Below are 25,472 nucleotides of genomic sequence, written 5' to 3'. Positions count from 1 at the left end.
GCCTTTCCGTTTCTTGCAGCGTTATTTGCTTCTCGAGCGATATTTTTACGTAGGCGGTACGAGCCTCGAGTCTAATCTTCGAACGACGGTTTTATGCTATTGATAATACACGACAGCAAGCGATAGTTTATTACGTATTCTAATTGGAGCTAGGAAAATAAGGAGATTTGCAGTTTTACTCGGTAGCGTATGCGCCGATTCGTTCATACGCGTCGAATCAACGTAATCTTGGCAAATTTGTATTCGAGAAACGTGACGTTGATGGACGATACGAAGGAATCGTTACACCTTTGAACAATTGCCTGGTTCCATTTAGAAATGAAATTTCTGCTCTGTATCTTATTAACACCAACCACGCATCCATCGAATATAACTATTTGAATAATCTCCCATTGACCCGACTATTACGAACGACTATAATCCCTGTTCTCCACTTTCCTTTCGTTCTAGTTTTCCCGACCTCTTCCCTCGAGCCATTTCTCTGTTCTAAACCCTCGAAAGTCGGGCGTTGCCGATTCGCCACTCGGTGAAATCCCCGGGAACGAGAGCGTTTCTGTCGACGCTCCGACCGATTCTTTTCGCGTCGAATTTCCGCGGTGGAAACTTTCAAAACGCGTCGACGTTGGAATTCCGTGGAAGAAACGGTGGCGGATAGAAGTCATAGAAGACGCTTGGTCGTTTGGAGAACGGGCTCGATCCAGTTGTATCCTCGTTGGAACATCGAATCGCTACCGCATTATTGGCCGTGTGCGCGCTACCGACGCGCGAGCTCCCGTTCGGAAGAGAGCGTCTCAGCCAGGATTACGCGAGCTTCCGGGCCGTGAGCGAAAATATTTGCGACTTCTCACGGGAAGCCTCTTTCGCACTCGCCTATCTATACTCTGTCGTGACGTTTCTTTCGCTCTACAAACCACCTCCACCCTCGCTTTTTTCCACGTTTCTCCTCCAAGCGGAAAGTTACACGCCACTCGAAAATTTTTGCGAGAAACCACGTTTCAATGGACCGGGCATATTTGTGTTTTTCTTTCTTCGAAAAATATGCCATCGCTCGTTCTCCAACGATGTTTAACCTGTTTTAGGGGACGTAGGTTCGAGCGATTCCACAACTTGCATTACGAAAATAGCACGAGAGTCCTGTTTTCCGTATAAATATATTTGTTCGAAAAGAAAGACTCTGCTGCTTCGATACATAGTCAAAGGTGCTTTTATGAAATTTCCCATTGCTTTTACGGAAATCGGTTTTATCGAAAGATTAAATCATTTTGGTTCTTCCGTTCGAAAGCGTAACATCGATCGCACGAATAAACACGATAAACGTAAAACGAGTCATTTTCCAATTATTGGGTACCTGTTTTTTTATTTATAACATTGGTTCTCAACGTTATCGAGGATATAAATAATACTAATGTAATTGTAATTACAACATGATAGCGATAAATTTTCATTGCGACCAAATTACTATACGCGCGACCATTCGTGTTTGTCATCGTTTAAGTTCTGTATTTACCTCTACTCGGCGAAACGACGGTTTGGGGAAAAAGGAGACTGAAGAAAACAAAGGAGGTCATTGGAAAAGTCAGAGAAAATAAGGAAATACGGTTGGACGGGGAACGTTCCACGGACTGATCAGCAAATGTGCATCGACGTTTACCAAGCCCCGGTGAATCCCTGAAAGATTTACTCCTGATAGAAAAGTCAGGGAACGGCAAGAAATATCGAACAGAAGCGAAAATGCAAAAGTATGCAGGAAGAGGAGGAAGGAGGCGCGAGGCTTGTGTAAGGAAGTAGACACGACGCGGCATCCAGTGACGACATCTGGCATGCGCCATCTCCGTTTCGTTCTCTAGAAACGCCAAACATTACGATATGAAAGTATACATTTTTAAGCAAGATTAAAGCTACTCTGTTGTCCTATCGTTACTTTCACGTTGAAATATTCAGCCGTGCACGACGTCTCGTTCTCTCTTTCTGTTTCATCCTTTTTAAACGAAAGGTTACTTTTTTAAACCAAAAATATGGTATAAAACCTCGGATCAAGCGACCGAGATCTGCATATGGAAATTTAAAGCAGCTCGTTTCCATCGTTTTCACGCTCATCAAGGGATAATAAATAAGAATTTGGCAGCCATGTGCTCGGAGTGCACGCGATATCGATCGGATAAATCGCGTATTTTTGTCAAAATTTTATGCGGAAAATTACAATTCCATCCGTGGAATGTCGGCGTTTACCGTGTCAACAGTTCCCCGACCTGTTACACGCGCTAATTCATTCGAGAATATTTGCGAACAAGTTTCCTTATTCGAAAGTTCTACCGTAAAATGTTTAATATGGTCGAATGTCGTAATATCTCTTATACGATAAAAATGGAATTTACATATACAAACGGATTATAGAATTTTATCCTTGATACTGTCAAGAAATCCGAGTTACAAACGTCCAATCGGTTGATCCAAGTTCAAAAAAGCTTCGCGGTGAAAACTCTTTTACTTGTTTTATGCAAACGATCGTCAATAGTAATCGATCGATCTGTAGAACTTAATCATCGCAAAGCGTTAAACGATCTACGCAAACGACTAACGAGTAAACGTAGAACGACGAAATCCGTATCGTTTTTCACATCTATTCTCTTCTGTTGAATTTCGCTGATTATTCGAAGGAAGTCGCGACGTGTCCCGCGAAACGTTGTAGCAGTCACCGGTCGTTTAGCCGCATTACGCGCGCGAATTTGGAGATCGTCGAGCGTGTGCGCGACCGCGTTCAACGATGGAACTGTGGCGCATCGTGGTGCATAGCGCCGACCCAATTTCCCATGCGAATTAAAACGCATCGAAACCCGATCTCGATTATGCGAGACGCGACTGTACGATGACATCGTTCTCCACATTTACTCCCGCTTTGTTTCACGTTGAATCGCGACCATCGTTTTTCTTCGATCGACTGGCACGTTCCAAAAACTGCAATGTCGTCGATGCGATGCGATGCGAGGCGAGACGAAGCGACGCGACGCGACGCGACGCGCCAGACAATGGCGGAGATTGCTGCATAGAAGATGAATCGGGGAGGAAGCTAGCCGTCGATCGAGGCTGGCCACGTTCTTCGGTTGGACGTTATCGATGACCAGGCCAGCGGTCGTACCGGTTCCCTGTTCCCTGGACTGACGGATTCACGCGACGAAGAAGGAGAAACGATGCCGGATAGGGTGCATTGCGATGCTCTTGCCCTTGCGTGTTCGACGATAGGCGAAGACGATAAGATTACAACAAATACACGTAAAATTACCAAATTCGAATAGATATAAGCAGGTAGCTCGTTGTTCGTAATTCGTTTTATCCGCTATATTTACTCTGGCTCGATGTATGTTAATCCATTTGATCTACTAGTTATTCTAATACAGTAAAACACAATGATTCTTGTTTCACTGAACGCATAAACCAAGCTAGACTGACCAGAAGGTACTCGAACCTCGTTCACAGCCAGCCTATGTTTCATTTATAATTTCGCTGAATATTTTCATAGACGTCTCGTTCAGCCGTGTTTCGCGATTGATTATTGATAATCATATCCGGCACGAAACGATAGGCGAACGCTCTGACGGGTCCGTTAATTTCGGACGGCCAAAGCCAATGACGTATTCGATAACAATTTGCTATGCCACGAGCCGCGCAGGTAACGAATATCGGCAATTACGCAGGTGGTCAAGTAAACAGCGTAAATCACTGATTTCGAGACGCGATCGTAACTCTCCTCGGGAACGATATCACCGTGTCAAAGTGGTGTAATCGTCGTGCCGAACGGAGCCTGCGATGAACGAGCGGATTGATATATCCGATCCAACTTTGTCAGCTTATCGTTCTCGTTAGCCACGAATGTGTATAGCGGAAGCGAGATGTATGACGCTAATTTTGACAATAGAAGAAACGAAAACCATAGAATAGAACCCTGGTGGAACCTCTGAAGTTCGGATCGATAAAATTCGTTTTGGTATAACGTCGATCGTGCAAAGTTAATTTTAACGTCGGAGAGTATCACAACGATAAAGTAAAATAAATTTATCCTAACGTTTGTAATATACATGCTACCAAGAAGAGACTGTCTGTAGGAGTTACTCGCGAAGCTTCTCAGCCCGTTATCGATTTCGGTATATGCGATACGTAGATTCAACGTCTTTAGGTTGAATATTGCGCATCTAAAGTCTAAGATCTGGGCCTCTTACGCCTCTTGACTAATGACTACGATAAAGTTTAGATCAAAGATTTTCGAACGATTCTCCGAGGCACATAATTTACCACGGTTATATCACGCAGTTGTCTCCCGAGTTTCATCCATGTGTTTTCCAATAATACGAGCAACGAAATAATTATCTTCACGGCAAGAACGAATCGTAAAAACGTACGAGATTAAACCTGAAATTCTTAGAGCTACGTGGTATCGGATGTATAGTATATCCTCGCGTTTTAAACGTAAAAATGATATACTTTATTCTCCTCGTATCTATCATACGCCTCAGATTCTCGAAACTATTTTTGAAGTTTTATTACCAAAGATAGAAACAAGCGCTAGTTCGGTCGATCCGTTTAATCGATCTCTGACTTTGAATCATCCTGTACCGTCACATCCGGTCCGATCGATCTCTTCGACGCAAAAGTACACACATTTCTTCCTTACGTTTCTTTCTTCCTCGGGTTTGATCTTTCATTAATCTCTGTAACCACGAAAATTCGAAGAGAACCAAAATGCAAAATAAGCCAAACTACGATGGAGTCGCTCGCTTCGTGCCTTTAGCTGACCTTGTTTCGAGTCAGAATGACGTAATGTCAGCGGAAGTAATTTAGTCTTCCTGCTTTGTTTATTCGTCCGCACTGTTGACTGAATTAATCGACGATAAAGGCAATGAAAAGTTCAACCGACCGAACTTTCGAATCGATACACTTTTTCTCCTTTTGAGTTATCGAATTATCGATTATAGTCTGAAGTTAACGTTTCGAATTTTGTGGAATTGGCATATTTGAAAGATTGAAATACGTCTTATTCGATTTCAATTGTGTAAAATAAAAGAAAATCTACCGAATGTGTTACAGCTTCTTTACCGTTTTCAGACTGAACCGTGAGTTCTAACGAGCTGGAAATCAGCGACGATCGATTCGACCCTTTCAGTTTTATCGTCTTTCGGTGCCTGCAGCTCGCTACGAAACAATCACCAGACGGATTCGACTAAAATCTCCTCTTCCAGACCTCGTTTGTTCGTTCGGTCTGCTCTCCTGTTGAATTTATCATTCGCCGGTACGATTCGAAACAAAAACGATCATTTGCATTGGCTCTCGAACGAACCTCCTACGGCAGGATCGACGCACGAATTTCTCGTCAAGTTCGTTAGAGCCGGCTGGGTACGGAGCGACGCTTTGCGCCATTTGCCGGACATCGAGTGCGCGATCGTTGGAAATTGCGAAGGAATGTCGCATCGTGCCGGCCGAAGATCCGCGGTCGTTGCACGCCTGATGAATTTCGTTCGCTTTTGATGCGCCGGAACGACTAAAACGATCAACGAAAGCCACGTTTCGCGAACTTCACTGGTCGTCGAACAGGACACGATTTCTGCCAGCCATCGTTAGCCGTTTTCGTGTTATTATCGGCTTCGGAAATCGTGGCTCGCGTCAAACGATAATTCTTCGATATTTGAACTGGGAACACGGAACGGAACTCGTCAAATTAATTGTGATTCAAGTGTCGTTATCGGCTTTTAGAGATTCCGATGGAGGAACACCGCATGAAATAAGTGCTAATATTTGGTCGTTCGAATTCAAATTTTTTAAAGAAAAATAGAAGCGCGATACTATCGATTCAGATCGAAGAACAATTCTGTCGAGCGACAATAACGTAAAATAATAACGTGTGAACGCTGAAATAAGAAAAATCACGTCGCATAGGAAAGAAGGAAAGAAACTGATGATACCGTGACAGACGCGACAGGTCGCATCGTTGCGTTGCGATGGTCGATGCAGTCCGCGAAATCAGTTTGGGAGGGACGCGTCGGCCGGCTTTCAGGCGAAAAATCGTCCGGCTCGCGATCGATTGATTTCCCCTTGAAGCGAACTGACCTTCCGCATGACCCTGCTCGTTTGTCCGCACACGCTACAGCCTCGCCTATCCCGCGATTAATAAAGTGCGATAGGCCGATGTATTTTACAGGCGATATCTATATATCTATACGTTCCATCGGTATACGTGTCTTTAAACGACCTTTCGATTTAACTTCTGTGCTTCGTTTGCGCCCTCGCGAAAGATGTTTTCTTTTCTTCATCGTTTAAAGCGGTATCCGCGTTATCACGCGATGCCAGACAATAACGCTATCGCGTCGAACATACGCGAAAACGTAAAAACTTGTAACGAACGTTTAATTACCGTAGCAATTGAATAGCGGTCGAACGTCCGTTTAGCTAACACGCTGTAAGCTCGTCTAATTTCGAGGTGGGTTCGCGCTCAAACTACCTTTACGGTTATTACACCGAGCCTCGCTATTTTCCAAGAATATTACTGCTTTTAAATGACGCGTACGTGTTACGACGTTACGTGCAACCATGCAGTTTCCGTCCTTCAAACGTTCCGCTCGGCTTCAATTGTCCTTCTCTAGGTTTTCGTTCAACCTTTTGTTCGTGGCTCGGTGAAATTCCACCAAGGTTTTTTAGTTTTCTCTCCTCGAAAATGAATAAAATTCACTTATGAAAAACATCGATATCGTAAGAATTATACTCCTCTCTTCGTTTATAACGAATGCAGCATATTCCCTTCAATTATATTCCATTATTTTATAGTTTCGCCATTGACTCGCTATTAAAAGTATACGGAGCGTGACAAGGTTACGAGCCGCACGTCCTCGAAGAAGGGGATTACTGCAACGTAAGAAATATTCGGTCACCTTCTTCCTCCCTTTTTCCTTAGGCGAAACCGAGTGCTTCTTTCGGTATCGGGTTTAAATAACGTACACGACGTATCCTTTATGAACGACTCGGTGATACTTGGAATTGCAAAAACCGTCAAGCGTTTGGCTTTTCACAGTCGATGTTGGTAACTAAATTTGTACGTGTACGATAGTGGAGAAATCGATTCATATCACGACACTTGGTCTTTTTCCTTTGATTCCTTCTCCGCTCGAACCGAGCACCCAAATACTCCTCGTTGACCAAACGAACACACATCCATGGTCTCTCATTTGCCAACAAAGTACTCAAAGACCGCTGCAAACGCTGTTCCAATTTCGTTCGAAGGTTCCGTTTCTCGCTTCATTTATCTTCCGGAGCAAACGCGTCGATAAGCGAGCAGCAAAAATAGAGAATCGCAGCAACTTCTCCTGTACCGAATGAAAACGATGCGAGCACCGATTCGAACGTTCGCGCGTAATTCCATTTGGAAAGCTGTTTCATTTAGCGATTTAGGTGGCAACTGCTGTTGGTTTCTCGGCGCTCGGCTGGAGCCGGTACACGCGTTTTCTGGTTCACGAGCATTCATCGTCGTGGCTAGGTTGCTCGCCGCTATCTAAATCTTGGCGGCGACGGAACATCCCAGTCAGCATCGTTGCAAGCTAGCAACCGAGCGAGATCGTTACGCGGCGTTTTATCGATCGAGCGACCACAGCGATCGCGAACAAATCGCAAAGAGGAACGCGGTGAATCGATTTCTCTCGAGTCAACGGTCTCCGAGCGATACTTCGTTTTCCCCGGTAAAATTACGGACAGAGAGATATTTTGTTTATCGAATAATTTCGCACGTGTTTCCCAGGCAATGAAACTTTACTTTAGAATAATGAATTAATTACTTCTTTCCTTTTTAATACCAAAACGTTTCTCGTAACATCTGTCCTAAGGCAACTTTTTATCGTTATTCTCTTTAATTAAGGAAGAAATGAAATTTCCAGAATTTTCAGGGCAAAGGAAAATGAAAGGAAGATAGCGAAATAAAAAAAATTGTGATTTGGTTTTTATTTCAAAGTAGCGCCGTCAGCTTGCCGCTAATAGAGGATGCTAGTTCGGCGAGATGCAGAAGGCTCGCGTAATTCGCTCGAAGGCGGTTCTCGCCACAGATACGAGAACTTTCTGAATATTATCGGAAACTCAGCCATCAGTCGCGTCTGCAAGTTATTGGCACGAACCATCGCCGCATCGTGACAATATAATTTTTATGGTAAAAGCCGCTGCAAAAATACACTTAAATGTACCTATGCACGATGTAAATAACGATTTTTCGTTACGCGGTCGGTCGAACGTAATTCTTATCGCGATTTAAAGGCGAATATCAGGATAGGAACGGTATTGTTTTCATAGAAACTTTATCGTAAAATATACGTTCGACCGGCTCGTCTAGTAATATTCGTATTACGAGCTCTGAAAATCTCTCATCGAAGATATCGATGATGATTACGTATTCCCTTTCCGTTGCATGAAATTTGCCCTCGTTTCCTTTTTAATATATCAAAGCGATAATTTATTATAACGCTACGCATTGTATCGCGACGATATATCTACGATAATCCAGTTTACTCGATGCTGATTTGTTATACGTGTACTATTTGGTTGGACCTTTCAATTACACAGATGAAAGCCAATTTGCATTGAAATTTGATTAAAAATCTGAAATACAACGTATGGATGGAGCCCATGCGAGCATCGATTTCAGGAGAGTTAAAAGCCTGGCTAAAGGGTCTCTTTAAGGGAAAGCGAGCGGTCTGCGATCACCAATTGTTATCTGTTCAATTTGTCGATAGAAAATGTGCTGTCGTATTTTTGGAACTTCTTATGTTGCTCAGATGTCACCGTATCGTCCTCGAAATCACGCGAACACGCGAGAACTTTGTTTCTTCGAACAAAATTATCCCGTTTTAGCGACGTATGCTGCAAAAGATCGCAACTAATCCAACCTCTTTTATTAAATATTATCTTGTTTTAAAACCCGATTTCCCAGCGATTATCGCAAATTTTCGTACGGTAAAACAGTTTGTCTGGAAACACGCAAATCCTCTGTCGTTTACGGTACAAAACGGAAATATCTCGGTATAATGCCCCTTATTAATCCCTTGATTAACTTCCGTTAGCCGAATTCTCTTATTTCGCAAGCCGTTGCACGTTCCGCGTGCCGAACGATGCACGATGCACCGAAATATTGCCAGGGTTCTGTTCTGTACGAGACCGAGCGCCCGATACGATAAATTGCGCGAGATTTCCTCGACCACGATACATCGGACCCCGATTTAACCGCCGGTGTATCGTATATTACCCTTAATTGTGAGTCGGACGCGTGAAATAATCGCAAAACCGATCGGAATGGATCGTCTCTCTCCCAGTTATTTCATAACCGAATCGCGCACCTAAAAATCCATGAATTTTCACGCGAATTACAAGAACGCTCTCGATATTTATTCGCTAGAAATTACTTATTAGTCCCCATGGTTTTATGTTACGTAAACTGGCACGGCGTGAATAAAGCGGACGAGGTTTATCGGCAACCAGGGCTGCAAGTTGATGACCCTCGCTCACCTTAGTTAAATTCTCCATCTATCCAATACGAAATCAGAGTAACGAACGAGCTGCTGTCGCGATCTCGCGAATTTTACATATATATACAGGTATCGCTAGCACGTATAGTCACGCGAAAGTTCACGATCGCTGCCGATACCTATGCTACAGTGCATACCGTATGAGTTTCTTAGCGTAGAAACGCAAGGGAAATTTTTTTTATTTGTGAAAATTTGTCCAAGCTGAACAAAATTCGTATTAGACTCGATTTCCATTTATTTCGATCTAATCCGCAGAAAGCTTAGTTCGTGCAAACGTTCTCATCGCAAAAAGCTTGCTGCTTTCGCAAATCTTTTTCGTCTTCTCTATCGAGGCAACCCGTACGATTCTTGGATACAGCATCCAAAGGAAATTTCATGATCGGCGGAGGTTCGTTACGACAACGGCAACGAGAGGCGATTCTTTCGATCCAACTGCCTCGTGGGGGAACGACTTGCAAGAAAAAGTATATCGAGCTATACAGGATGGTTGGTAACTGCTGGTATAAGCGGAAAGGGGGTGATTCTACGCGAAAAAGGAAGTCGAAAATATAGAATAACAATTTTTCGTTCGAGGCTTTGTTTTCGAGAAAATCGACTTTGAATTTTCGCTCGGTACGTGTGCACTTTATCGCGTCTCGTTATAACGTATCTCACTGTAGATCGTTGTCTCGATGAAGAAATAAAAAAAAAAAAAATTTGTTTTATTCTATATTTTCGACTTCTTTTTTCGCGTAGAATCATCCCCTTTCCGCTTGAACCACCAGTTACCAACCACCCTGTATATCTACAGCGATTCCTTAATGAAACTTCAATTATGCGTTAATTTTCGTGGCTCGAGGAAATTCGAATCGAAAATATTCTAAATTATACCTTGCTACTCCCTTTGCTAATCGAAAGAATTCGCGTCGCGTTCCTTCATCTTCTACGTTGTCTTGTTCGAAGTCTTGCAAGAAGCTGAAGTGTAAGTAGCTTGCCTGTAGTGTCATCGAACGTCCGCTCGTTGCACCCATTCTCAAAGAACAGGTTAAGAGACGAGAGAGACGAAGATCGTCGCACGTCGCGTCGCGTCAGCGTACGTAAATAAAGAAAGGCCGAGGTATTCGGCAATTTGCGCGCGAGCATCGCGAACAAGCTCTTTCTTTTCAGATGTTTCTCCTCTGAACCGAGCTTTTTGTAGAGACACTCGATAAATTTTCAATGACATCAGCGCAAAACCGTGGCTGCTATTGTATCTGGAAATCAGGTCGCGACGGCTGCATCCACTGACCGGACCAGGGGCTGAGATACGCGACAATCTGCTTTTTAAATTCGTTACGTCGCGAGCGCCATGTTTCGCCGAAGGTCGAACGATAAAGAACTTTGACATTCTCGATATGCGTACGACATAGAACATGAAAAATATTTTTCTATTTAACGCGTTATTTGCAAAATTTCGTTGCTCGAATTTTTCGGTAAAACCGAAACGTTGTACTCCAGGAACAATCGGTTTTCTTTTATTCCAAAACGCGTGATCAAATAATAAATAAACAAATAACAAATAAACGAAAAAGCGCTTTTGGCCGATTTGTAAGAAAGCGCGACTGCGATGAAGACCGATATATTCTTCTAAAACTACCTGCGCGTAGCGTATCTATGGTATACTTTTTACATTTGTATTAATTAAAACGTTACGTACAAAGCCGATAAGTTGACCAATTTTTAGAAATCCTGTTCTACGTTCTACGTTCTTTCTGGCGAACGCGAAAGAAACCGTAATAAAGGAACATGGTTGCAATTACGGTTTAATAAAAACGAAAACGAACAGTGTACTGCAAATTGCCAACGCCAAGGGTTTTTGCGCGGAAGTTATTTCGAAACGACACGTCCGTGCGACTTTTCTTACGGCACAATGCGAGATTAAGCCAGATTACGTGGCGTAGGTAGAATTTCGAAGAAACGAGGGTCTTCGTGACGTTTCTTCCACGCGTTACAGGCGCCCGGAAATTCAAGTCCTTGTGATTTCCCTCTCATCCATGGTAAACTTCCGATGGAGGAAGATGCTCTCATCCGGCGAAACTCCTTGCTGCATTTCCTTTTAGCATCCGTACGACGGCGGGATATTATTTTCCTCGCGTGACCATATTTTAACGACCTTCCTTCAAACTTATACCATTGCAACCTTTACATTTTCATTACTTGCGACCGTTCCTCGAATTTTCATACCAGAAATATAAGATTATTCCTTTTTCTTTCAACTTGGACAACTTAGAAATTTGAGGTTAAATATTTATCACCGAGAAATTTCGCGGTAGCGTCGAAAAAGCGAACAAGAATTTCTCAGCCGCGACGTCTGTGGACTTTGATAACCACTTAGAGTGACATCTCTCGTACGATGCAATGTCACGTTTTTTTACAACACGAAGCATGTTTTTAATCGCTCACCATTGTCGAACTTCGACGTGTTATACGACCCTTCCTCTTCGTCTCTATTCTCGGCGTTGTTCTACTTCCCGCGAACCGAACATTAAAAAGGAATCGAAGATCCAGTCGCGCTATGATTGTTTCGTCAAAAATACATACAGGTCGATAACTCTCTTCGGTTTCTTGTACTTTTGTATTAATTTATACATACACACACACACGCACACACACACACAATAAATATTTGTATAATTTCACGCTCGTGGGTTTAATAATTCATTTCGATACAACGCAACCGAAGCTTCGCTTCTCTTCGAGAAAAGCTGTGTTCCGCGAGAGTGCTTTATCGGTTTTCTTTGCGTTCCTTCCACGTTACTTATCACATTTCGATATTTTCTTCCTCCCTTCTGTTTCGTTAGATAGAAAATTGCGTAAACAACGGTGGAAAACTACCGGTTGTCCATTAAACGAACAAGCTTTTCGCGAAATAGGATTACCAGTGTTCTTGCATGTTACTTTCGAATCATTCGAAACGCATCGAATGAAAAGCTATTTCATTCCCTGTATGGCGCACTTGGGAATATCAATATAGCAAAGTTCGATTTTGCAAATCCGCTGGAGATAGGGCAAATATAGGTATATCACGAATATGGTAATTGAGAAGTAATCGCTTTACAATATTACTTTTCTATCTATGGAGCGGAAAAATCGTTTGTAAAAAAAAGAGGTATTTCTAGTGCCGGTTATTAGGATGCAAAGCAACTTGGCGTTAGCAATTTTCTCGTTCTTTGCCTCGTTCCTATGTAAAATAGAAAAGCAACGGAATCGATTTAACGAAGAACGAAGCCTTTGGAAAGTGATTGATTACTCTGCATCGGCTACGATACACAGTTCTTACCTTCCAAGCCGTTATGAAAGTAACAACCAGGCAATTTTTCAATTCACGTAATCGTTACCTGCTACATTTATGACTGTCCATTTGCGATTCTTTCAATTTGATGGAACGAGTTTGCATTTTACGTTACGACGCAGAGGCGGATCTTCGACTTTACGTTTCCGTTCACTCGCCGATTCCGTGTCGTTCTCGTGAAACTGATAGCAGATTCTCTGAAAATTTTAAATGCACGTAACAATTTAATGCCGTAACGAGATGGAATCGCATTAATTATCCATACGTTTATAACACACCGATATTTCGGTGCTGCCATTTGGACGGTGATTGGATCGTCTCGAAAAATCTCGATTAGCGAATATTTTACAGACACTTTTTTATTACCTTTCGAAGCAAACGCGATTCTATTTCGTTTGCTGGCCTAAAGGATACGAAGAAACAATAGCGGCGTTTCTGCCCGATTCTCGTGTATTCGAGAACGAGCCGGAGTTTCGTCGAGGAAAATGGAGCAGAGTCACCATTACGAATTAGCAGAGGAAAACGAAAACCGTATAAACGCGGTACGAAACTGAAGGGTACGGGAACGGGATCCCTTTTCCCCCTAATTGACGGGCCGGGTCGCGCAAAGTGCTGTTCAAAGACTCGCAGTCGATTCCGTATGCACTACCAGCAAGGGGCCAAAGTTGTTAACACGCGTCGAGACTCGAAAGAGAAACAGGAAAAAAGCACCGGCGAAAAGGAGTCGATAAAGGGAGCGGATACCGCTGAAAGGATTTACCAGTCGCTCCGCGTACATACTCGACTTCCGCGAAAGAACTCGCGAAACTTGAACGCCCATTACCGAAAAGCTCTCGCATCTGAAAACTTTCAGCCGAGCAAACTGTCCCGGAAAAATTGTCCGCCACCACGAGCAACGTGTCTCCGTATACTTATCGTTTTGAACGCGCGTAGTCGTGCAAATGGCAGTTGAAGTTCTTCGGTATTTTAGCTTTTAACAGCGAATTATCCGATATGAAAGGTCGTTGATTCTGTTTAAAACGATAATTCACCCTTGAGACGTTAAGGAACGTTTTCATATGACCGATATTTTTTATTGTTTCAGGCTCGACCAGCCGGTGACCAGCTCGACGTCCGGAATGGACAGCAAAAAGGTTCGAACGATACAGCTTTTTGAAATTATGACCCTGAAACTTAATTTCACGTGTCTTTTTCTTTGATCGATCCAAGGATCGTAAGATACGATCTTTGATTCTCATTGATAAGACGAAACGGTGCGTACACGAGTTAGGAGAAAAGCGTTAAAAGTGCTATTAACTGCCGTTTCGAACAAACTGTCGGGAAAGATCAGGACAACCGGTAGAAGATGATGCAAGTCGAGAGCGTCTCTGAGGGAGTTGCATACTTTCGTCGAAGTTGGAGAAATCGATACGTGTCATAGGGGTTTATGGCAGTTGTAAAGGTTTCTTCCTTCTCCGTGCTGCACGATACTATACGGAACTCCGTGGCAGAGTTAACGATGTCGTTTGAAGTTAACGCGATTAAATCGACGCGATAAGCGGCCGAGACTAATGCAGAAATCTCACTGAATTAACCGGCAACTTTAAACGTTTCCAGTTACATCGTTTGCTCCTCTAATTACCGTCTCGCGGTGCTCTTTGATAAACTGCTAGTCGCTGCGATTTAATCAGCTCAATTATTCGTGTGCGCACAGTTCCGCGAGTTCTAATGCAACGATCAGATTAATCTTCGGATAAGAAACGATAGGTTCAAAGACCTTGGTCTTGGATGAGTCGCGATATCGCCAACTTGTCGACTAATAATTTGGGCTCGTTAATGACTAAAACGAGATCGAATATACGGGAGATAGCACCAACCCAGCCACTGAACACGGCAAGATCCTTCTAGCACCGTAAATTCACCGTTATTTCATTTATTATTTTTCCATGTACTGTCGTTTATTGGCTTGCGCGAAAGTGGCGAACGGTGAACCAAATATACCTATCTTCTTTCCTCCATTTGTTCTGGAAGCTTCGCTAAAATGGTGCGTGACAGCTCGTTACGTCTCTCCACAGGATATTGCCACGACTTGAGTCGTAGAAAAGCAGTGACGGACGAAGGCAAAACGCGGTAGCAATTTTCACCCGCCATAAACCGCTCCAAGCGTCGTTCTCTCCTCATTTACGCTAGGCAGCCGCAGCGAAAGAAAGTCACATCGAACTACTTTCTTCTCTTCCTTTTTTCGCGAAAGGAACTTCTCCGCCTCGATCCGCTAGCGGTCGATGAAGTTTCAAACTCGCTTCTCGCTTCGAACCGCGTAGACGGACGATTCGTCGATTCGGCAGCCAGGTAGAAATTTAGCCGAGTCATTTTTTGAATTGCCATCTCTTCAATCCTGCGGTTCAACTCGGTCGAATTTCAGGCTTGTCGTCGACGCTGCTTCCGTGGAAGAAAATTTCTCGGTCGGTTTGTTCGGCCTACGAATCGCTTGGAGTCGCGCGATCCTGAACTTGCCGACGCGACACTCTCTCTCTCTTTCTTGGAAAAGAAGAATCACCCTTGTTTCCCCCGCGTTTGAGGCACATCCTGGGAATCCACGAAGCGCGAAGACAACTGTTTGTTTTGCTTGCAGAAGCTTCGAATTTTCAAATCTGGGATGGGATGTACCGCTAAAGAACAGTTTGGACCTATTACGATGTCCGAGCACGTAGATGCATTTGAAAGAAAAGAAACGACGAAGCAAATATTCTGCAACTAGCGAGAAAGACTATTTTAATGTTTTATCGTGGTTTATTATTTTCTTAGAATTCTCTTCTTACGAAAAACTAGAATTTGAAAGAAGAACTTAAAAAGAACATTCCAATAGTAATTGATTCTGGCTATCGACTATTATGAAACGCGAGTTTCTGCAATTCAGCGTACGTATATCGATACGAACTATGTGCGTAGTCGCATACCTTCGTGCGTGAGAACCATTCTAATCTCACGATGAATATTCATTCTCGTTTAGTCGGCGTATAACAGCCATAGATCATATACAAGACGATTCGATGACTGTTGTTGTCTCGTTATCACCGAATTATGGAAGCCAATCCAGCTTGTACGCTATACATGCGGTAGAAATGGCAGGATTCGAAAGAAAGCTGCTTCGATGGAGATCGCTTCCCCGATGCAAACATTCACGACACGATGACATTTCTGATTTCCTTCCTTTTTAACATAGATTAGTTAAATTAATTCGTGTACTCGTTGGAAACTCGACATTTCTTTGCGTTGTTATTAGCATCAGGAGAAATTACGAGAACCAGGTGTTTTTCGAATAAAATTGGCACGTGCCGGCAGCAGCAGTTGTCGGCTATAGCGCCAAACGTTCGCCAATTAAATCGACTTCCGGCAACTCGATCAGTCAAATTTTTCCAACGAAAGCAGCTTTGTTGGCAATTTGTCGAGGAGATACGTTGTCGTTCCTTTAATCGAGCAAAACGATGAAAAAGCTTCCGTAGGGTTCAGCAACTAGGTAGACCGAAAAAGCTCGAAGAGAATGTTCCGGGGGAAACAACCGTTTCTCGGAAAGCTGGTCCACGGCCTGGAAACATGGAAAATAATAAAAAGTTGAAAAGAGCGAAGAGAAGAGACGATTAGGTACGCGCCGAGTTTCGCCTTAATCTTAAGCTCGATAGCCAGTCCGATTTTCCCATGAAAATCAAAAGGTGGAAACCCGCTGCTCGTATGCTGACTTTTGCACGTTCGCTTACCGTTCGTCGTATTTGTCAAAAGATTTGGCACGATTCTATTTGAGTATTAATTAAATATAATTGTTAAATACTATTAATTATCGAGTATTATCTCTTCGTATCTTGGTTGCTTCTCCTTGTATTTGGTCCTGAACAGACTATTCGATTAAAAAAATTTATTTAATTAAATTAAAAAAATTTAATTTAAAATATTTATTCGATAGGTCGATGAACGTCTGTTAGAAAATTTATTCTCTGCTTCCTGTTTCTTGCGTCGTCGAACGTAGTTTAAATAATATTACGATTTCGCGGTATTTCCGACGAACGTGAGATTTTGCGGCTAGTTGATAAATTTTCCATAGGATGGACGGAATTTTCGCGCTAACTCGATCAGACAGGTAGCGGAAAAGCGGCTGCCGATCAGCTATCGAAAAATCTGTCGCTTAGGAAGCAACATGGCGCTGCACGACGTGCTACCTTGCCGACTGACCGGTATAAACGAAGTTACTCTCTCAAAACTGACCGTTTCGATAGTTCTCCGCTTCTCCATCCACTGGTTTTAACAAATTCCATCGGTCAATCCATGACGGGAACGTTTCGATGAAACGTCCCTGCCGCGCAGTCGATTTTTCATTTCTCTGTGTATTACGCAAACTGTTTGTTTTAGAATATCTCATGAGAAATCAAAGTTGTCAAAGTGCAGGAGCTAAAGCGTAGTCATCGTATATCGAAACGATAATAAAAGCCCCCTTCTAGTCAGGAAGATCAGACACGAAAATCGATTTCCGTGGAGAAATTTCGAATAAAGGAGGTTTCGAAATATCACAGAAAAATTAAATTTAGAGATTAACCGCTATCTCGGGCAGAATCGAACGAAAGGAGAGATTTGGGTACAAGTTACGTAAATATCAGAAACGAAGATTGGTCGCTAACCGCTGTCAGTTTCCCGATGACCTGCGGTGTTGTAAGCTTAATCGACAATGACGCGGTTCCAGTTTAGAAAGCAGTTCAACTTAGTCGACCAATTGCGATCTTGGCTAGATATTTTGTGACGCGCGAAATGAACGAAAACGAAAATGATAATCGCCTGCAATTATCCAAATTTCCTGTAGCTGGTAATTATGTAAATTAGATCGAAATTTATCACACGGCATTAGCATGATAAATATTTCTATTATCCGCGGTGGGCTTGCCGCGGCATAGGTTAAATTGCCGTGTCAGCTGCTACATGCTTTAACGTCGTGTAATGCGCGCGTGATTTCTAATCTACAAAAATTTGACTGCCCGAAAGTTTCAATTTTGTTGATCTAAAACGTCGTGGCGATTTTCCACTCGCTGTAGAATAAGACGCTTGGCACTGGTATTATCATCGTACTGCGTAGAAAGATTACTCTTAAGCTCGTGTCACGTACCGCTATTTGCATGGCTCTAACTCTTACTTTCAACAACTTGCTTTCAATTTAGCCAATACGCGTCGAATCGATCGAAAACCATAGATTTGGTCGAAAAAGCAACACGTACGTACGAACAGACTATAGTAGCAGCGTGGACTCGACAGAGAGACAAGTAGCATAAACGAAACTAAAATGATTGCAGGTTGTCCAGGCGGCGCCGCTGCCCGTACCTGTCCAGGTACGTAGCAAGAACGATGGCTCGGGGGTGGCCGCATCCGTGTCGGGGGTTCGCAGACGAAGCGGCTCCCAAGGTTTACGATCGCCCGCCGCGAAGAGGCCACTCTCCGCTCCCGTCGCCCTTCAGGGATGGCTACACAAACAGGGCTCCGAGGGGCTGATGCTTTGGAAGAAACGGTGGTTCGTCCTCTCCGAGTACTGCCTCTTTTATTACAAAGGTCAGACTTGCCACGTTTTCCTCCCTCTGGAATTACCTGTCGCGTTCTTTCCACCGAAAAACCTTTCCCATCTTTTACCCTTTAGCCTTTTTCTTTCTCTTTCTTTTTCCCCTCGTTTTGTCTTTGGAACGAAGCAGCAAGACACAATTCCCAACGCGATACACGCGACTCGTAATTCTAGTGGTTTCATTGAGAATACCTGCTGCTTTTTCCCTTTTGTTCCTCCTTTCTCTCTTTTCCAACGTTTGTTTAGTCGTAATAGTAAATATGAACGAGGAAAAATCTCTCTTTTCGGAAGCAGAGTGTCTACGTTCTTCGCGTTCAGTTAGTTTCCGTTGTAAATCTCCCGAATTATCTTTCGTTTGTCTCTGTCCATGGAGTTGCGACTAAATTTTTAAGCAACACGTTCTTCCCCTAAAAAATTTAACTATCCTTCTCCCAATTTTTAATCTCTTTTCTACGAACTTCGGTTCCAAAGTAGGAACATAGTAATTCTGCTATCTCCCGTTTATATGAGACGCGAGAAGTGGTACGAACTAGTCACTAGTCGGACAGCATCGGGTAAACGCATAATGCAAGTGGATTCGCGTCCGGACGTAATATCTTCTTCCTCTTGTTAAACTCTATCCCGTTCTTTCTTTTCTTCGTTTTCAACATCACCGCGGATATACGCGCAATTAACGTTTCGCCGAGGGGATTCATATGAAATTAACAATTTTTCCTTCCCTTCGTGTGTCACGCGCAGGGGAGTTGGCACAGCTTCAACTTTCCAGTTTTCTCGTTGTTTTTCAGCGTTGTTTTCACTCGCACAGCGTTCGCTCCACCAATTTCCGTTCATCCGATTGCTATTTCCTCTTCTCGATCTTACCTCTTTCCCTTCAGATTGTTTCCTGCGCAACGCTAATTGCACGAGTTCGCCAGTTTCGTACTTACTTACATGCTTCCCCTGACTGTTCCCGCGAGATCGCGCAGTTTTTACCTCTCGACGTTGTAAAATATTTTCTATCCTTGCGAAATATAATTTTCGAAAGATCGACAGATCGATGCGAGAATATTTTTGGAGAACTGTGCCTTGCAGAACGTGAACAATATCTGTAGTAGAATTTTGAAAATTATTTGACGCATCTGATTAACGATAATTAAGATATTACTTTTATCTTTTTAAAAACACCGCAATTTTTCTTTAAAGTATAACCTAGAAAACATTGCGACAAAGAATTTTTATACGTTTCCTTTAATCTTCCTCTCACATTCAAAAATTTCGTTCGAATCTGCGATCATTAACGTATCACAGCTCCGGGAACAGTTGAAACTTCGTTAAAGCTTTACGTTGTATTTTTTTCAGATCCTCCTGGATAGTACAGATACATACATAAAATACAATAAAAAGTGGTAAAAAGGTTTTTACTCGATAAAATCTTTTTTCTCTTTCGAATAAAAAATATTTTTGAAAGTTTTTGTTATATAAATTTCCAGATATGCAATGTAACCGTAGAATGTCGTTATTAGCCCACTTTACGAACCTACGCTCTTCCATAATACCATACTTATCGATGTTCTAAATGAATGAAATTTGACTGGAAATTCCAGCGATTCTGTTCCGATATTGTTACACCAGAGCAGGATCAAAAATTTGAGGATAAATCTCTGGTATCTGGTCAAATAAAAACGAAAATTTCTGTTAATATCGTTTCGTAATTCAAATTCGAGTCGCATTTAAGCTTCGCTCGTGAAAACTCACATTCTCTGGTTTGTGTTTCAGCCGTAAATGATCGTAATTTTTCGTCGCGCGATTCCTTTCTTTCGTCGAATGAAATCAGCCCGGCATTCGCGTTGCCCTGCACACCGTTCTTAATTAAGGCGATATTCTACGATGGACGCATAATGGAAACAATGCGCGTCTGAGTCATTATTCCACCGGTATAAATTAATTTACCATTGCGTTTTGCTTCACCTACATAGACGCGAACTCGTTTACTGCGGATTTAAATTCTTACACGCGGTTATCAGTGGTTCCTGGAATGGAAACTATTAGTCTCGTTCCCTGTTATTACCTTCGTAGCCTGTCACCTTCGTTGACAACGTATCAGATATAACGAGCTTTATTATGCTTCTTATCATCTCGTTTTCCTCCCGGCTAATTTATTTGTTTATTTGTTAGAGGATCTGTCCTTTCTAGACGGAAGACGATTCTGTCGAATCGAAACGACGAATCCTAAGAGTTTGAAAGTAAGTTCCATACCAAGTTGTGTACGCCTGGACGAACCTCGCCTGCCGATTTAACGACGCGACAGCTACAATTTTCCTTGGAAAATAAATTGCACGACACTTCACGATTACGGTTAACGATTCGCGTGCATTCTCGAAAATTCCTGGCTCGGACGATGGCCCTTTCTTCCTTTTCCAGACGTCCGTTATGATATTCGCGCCGAAATTTATAACACTTTTTATCTCGTTCCTTTTCCTCTGTCCGCGGTTCAGCGTGTGATTTATGTCGACAGAGGCAGGAAGGGTGAGCGCAACCCCCGGCCTGGCTAACTCGTGTCAATGGCGCGTTAGGGCTTTCGGATGCATTCGAATCGAACCTTTCGATTTGTCAGCCTGTAAAATGATTTCCTGTCGCATTTGTCCATGTCATCGGGCATTACCGAGCGCTTGCCACGATTTTTCTGATCGATGTCAGATCGAGAGCTTTTTCATCATTCGATGGAAATCATAGTACTTTTAACGTTTTTGGCTTTTTAACGATCGGTTTTGCTAGCCATCGACAATTTTAGACAATGACTTTACTTGCGTACGAAGTAGCTACCAATTTTTGAAACAAGTATGTAGTTAAATACAGATTGAAATAACAATGAAATATTACAGCTTTGCATATGCTGCATCTGTACTCACATTCGTAATCCTTTCTCGAAGTCGAACGACACGCGAACCTCGCGTCCACCTCGACGCAGATGCGAAAGTCGTCTTGCGATTCGTTTCTAGGAGGGCTGTTCGCGGCACTCGTGCCACCCTTTCGCTCTCGAATCTCCTTTCACAGAACGCGGCTACGAGGAACTTGGATGAATATTTCTCGTTAATAAACGAGAACGTCGTCGACCCCTTTGCCTCGACTTTTTCCTAGCTTTCCACGTAAATTTCTTTTCCCGCCTACCCCCTCCACTGGTTTGGCTCGAAGTGAATCGAGCCAGACGGCATGAACTTCTTCGGATCGTTTAATCCTAACGTTACAGAGTACTTAGCCAAACTTTTAGATGGTTTTGTGCGTCCATTCAACGATGAAGTTTCATTTTTTGTTTCGTTCCGCTACGAATTATTAAATAAGCGTGACAGAAACTATTGCAAAACGATTACAGAAGGAACGGAGAACAGAGCGATCGTGTTTTGCGACGGTATAGGCTTTCCGTTTATTCTTCTATAAAAATATTATTCCTCTTACATCGAGAAACGCTGAAAATTACTGCTATTCGAGAATTCACGGTTTTGCCTATTGAATATACGATTTTCGAAATTTTGTTGAAATTCGGAGAAGCTGGAAGGCCGAATCGATTCTTATTCCTTATGCTGTAGTCCGGATTACCATTTGACTGCAACATTAGATGAAATCGAGGTGTACTATCTTCTCTCGAATCAAAGCTTGTTTCATATTGAAAAATGATCTATTCTTTGCCAACGACGACAAATTAGACATTGATGACGAACAAATTTCAGGTCCGGAAGAGGAAAAATTGTTGGGCTCGATATTGTTGCCGTCGTACAGAGTTACCGTGTGCAAGCCCGAGGACAAAGTTAATAGAAAGTTTGCGTTCAAAGCCGAACACGCGAATATGAGGACTTATCACTTTGCAGCGGACAGTCGCGAAAGCATGAATCAGTGGGTGAACGCGTTGACCTTGGCGACTCTTCTTCAGGACCCAAGTCCGTGAGTATCTACTTTTTCCTCGTTCACAGCGATCTAACTTCGTTCGCTTCGTATCGAAGGAAAGAGAAGAGAATAAAGGATACAAAATACAAAAGCATAAAGAAATATTGAAAATCTACGGTCGTTAATTTTCTCGTTGGAAATTTCAGAGAACGAACTCGTAAAAAGAGTAATAAAAGGAGAATCGAACCAACTGTCGCTTCTGCCATGCAATAACTTTCATCGCGCGTAACCTTTTCCCGGCCAATATAAACTACCACTTGAGTATTCCAAACAATTTCAAACGATTGCAAATTTTCGAGCTGGCGCGTTATTTCGCGTCGCATGCTCGGCCGATATGGTTTGATACGTTGCATTGGCTCGATGGTTAGTTCGATGGCTGGTGACGACGCTAGTAGCAAATAATACCATCGAATTCGATCGGAATTTCATTAATCGAGAAAGGAGTTGCCTTTTACAGCAGGAAGCAGCATCGTTAGACTTGTTATTTCATGTAAAATCGTTTATTTCGCGTCGCCATCGTTTCCTTACGGCCTCGTTTATTTCTTATTCCGCGTATTCCGCTTCTTCCAGCACAGCGAGTTCTCGAAGTCGTATGTACCGCGGTGAACGATCGCACGTCTTCTATCTCTCATTCGCCACATTTTATTCCCAATGTTTTCTTCGCGGTTTTCGTATTTATCGTTAGAGAACAAAAAGATTCCCGAACCTAATAATGGCAAATTTGGTTTCCAGCAAAACCTGCTCGTCGTTTTCAACACACCTCGCAACTTGTTCGCTAATCGATGTCAACGATCGTGTTACGTAATATCTTAAATCGTGTAGCTAATTTACGCAGGCACGTACGAAAAGCCTAGCCCGTCCATCTCAAAACAAATACTCGATAGTTTAAACAGCGCGATCATTCACTGCCGTGATTATGAAACATCTCCGCGTTTATTCCGTTATTTGCTCAGCAAACACGCGTCCCCGAACAAAATAACGAAACGAATAGCATAACTTGTTGCACCCGGAATGCAATTCCAAAGAAATATTCCTTCGACTTTAAGAATGTAACTCGTAATCGAGCTATTCTTTGCGCAATTAAAGAACACGAACGAAGATAAATAATCGAACAAATCGTCAAGGGGAAATTCGCTCTGTTTCTACCAAAGCGAAGATTCCAACGAGCTACCCGTGTTCGTAGAACTATTCGAAAGTATCGCGAACGCTCAGACGCAAGTTCTCATTTCGATCGCGGCGTAACTCGGCCGTTCGTTTGCTTTTTCAAAGTTGGCCGCGTATAAACAGCCGAGAATTTGTCGTTGCTCGGCTAAAAAAACTACAGGACGGTCGTGTTTCGTTTGCCAACTGGGTACTAGGAATTTTCTGACGAACTGCGAAACCCGATGCAGGTTTCTGACGACGACGCTGGATTTCCGCGTTTTCAGGCTCAACGACTCGACAAACGTGACGAAACTCTGCTCGAAATTAGGATCCACCGATCTTTGTTTGCACGCTGGTCTTTCGAATTAAACGTTTATCCGCGCATCGCTTCGCGTCGCTCGCTTGTCGCGAGATTACGCGCGCTTCGTTGCTCAAACGTTTTCATGTACTGTACGGTTGAGTTGGAACGCTTTGATTCGCCGTTCCTCGAACGAATTCAATTCTCTTTTGCGATTAGTTTTGTGAAATTATTGAAATTGCTTATTGTTCGTCGATTCGTGGATGCAATGGTCCCGTTGAATTTAGAAGGAACTATGTCGTCTCGAGGCGAACGATTCGAGCACAACTGCGCGATATTCGGAATGATAATCGAACAAATGAAATATGCTTCAGTGGAGCCGGCGAAGCAGCGGTGGTAATCGAGATAGCTGGCCAGCCGGACGGGGAGCGGAGCGCACGGCCGAGCGTCTCCTCGATTTCCTCGATTCTGAATCAGAGTGCGGACGACAGCGACTCTGGATTTCACGGTTTTCAATCGCGGGACGATCCGAGCCACGCTTCCAACAACAACTCTAGCCCGAACAGCGTAAACACCGCCTCTTTCCCCAATCTCAGTGGCAGCAACAGCAACAGCAACACCAACAACGGAAACAACAACAGCAGTAACAACAATAACATCATCACCAACACCGGTAACAACAACGCGAACGAAGTTCAGCCAATGGTAAACGGCTGGATTCAACAGCAAACTCCGTACGGTCAACCTAGCACGTCGCAGCACCAACATCAGCAACAGCAACAGTACGGTCAGCTGATGCCCTCTTCTCAGCAACTGCAGCAGGTTCACTCCCACCAACATCAAGCGTTGCTTCATCAGCATTTGTCTCATCAGAGTACCAATCAAACTCATCAGCTCCATCATAACAAGCACGTCGTCCAGCAGCCGCAATCCCAGTCGCACTTGACAGCCAGCAACGTACAAACTGTGCAGCCCATGGCCCGAAAATTCGGTCAACCGATCTACGCGAACGCCCCGCCCAAACCTAGAAGACTGACCGACGGATCGACAGAGTATTCGACTCCGTCGCCGGATCCGGACTACCGGAAATCACCGGTATCGCCGGACGTTACGGTGACCAGCAAGAGCCCGATGTCGGACTACGACAGAGGCAGCGTGATCTATGGGACGAGGATGAATCAACCGTCGCAGCAGAGCCTCAGAACGGATAAATCGGGCTTGAATTACGGGTACGGGCAGGTGCAAACGGAAAGGCGCACGCCCGACACGTACGGTCGTAGCGCGGCTAAACCGCGATCCGCCAGAGGGAACGGTGACTACGAGGAAGTTTATGGGGCTCCTCAACTGTATCAGAGGCCAGCTGGACCTGTTGGCTATACCAAAGGATCCTCGCCAGCACCTATTCCGATTCCGCTGTACGCGCAACAACATCAGCAGTATCAGCAGCAGATTCATTCTCCTGGCACGCCCTCCAATAGTAAGTATATATCTTCGTTCGAAATATGGTATTCGATAGACGAGACTAAAGTCGACCTGGTTTGACAAATGTAAGTGGAATAGATAACATAAATTGTACGAATCGACCCTATCCAATTAGAGACAATTAGAGCCGTAGATGCACATTTTTTTCCTTTTACGTAACATCGCTATATGCTGGAACATTAACACATTCTTGTTGGCAGAGAACTT

The 25,472-nt window shown here is 43.4% G+C and overlaps 1 protein-coding gene across 12 annotated transcripts in view; it reads left to right on the top strand.

Moving 5' to 3' along the window:
• LOC117211891 overlaps positions 1–25,472 on the top strand; it is a 193,575-nt gene that overhangs the window by 99,492 nt on the left and 68,611 nt on the right. For all 12 annotated transcript variants that reach the window (XR_004488368.1, XM_033456188.1, XM_033456185.1 and 9 more), the window contains 4 exons: positions 13,940–13,988; positions 18,165–18,417; positions 22,129–22,339; positions 24,158–25,260. Coding sequence is in view for 11 of the 12 variants with exons in the window: in XM_033456185.1 (XP_033312076.1) it covers positions 13,940–13,988; positions 18,165–18,417; positions 22,129–22,339; positions 24,158–25,260 (1,616 nt within the window). In the remaining variant the exon portion in view is untranslated. The remainder of the gene's footprint in view (positions 1–13,939; positions 13,989–18,164; positions 18,418–22,128; positions 22,340–24,157; positions 25,261–25,472) is intronic.

The sequence above is a fragment of the Bombus bifarius genome, unplaced genomic scaffold (genome assembly GCF_011952205.1).
Source record: "Bombus bifarius isolate JDL3187 unplaced genomic scaffold, Bbif_JDL3187 scf7180000008263, whole genome shotgun sequence".
In the NCBI taxonomy this organism is placed as follows: Eukaryota; Metazoa; Arthropoda; class Insecta; order Hymenoptera; family Apidae; genus Bombus; species Bombus bifarius.
This window is presented reverse-complemented; position numbering and strand designations above follow the sequence as displayed.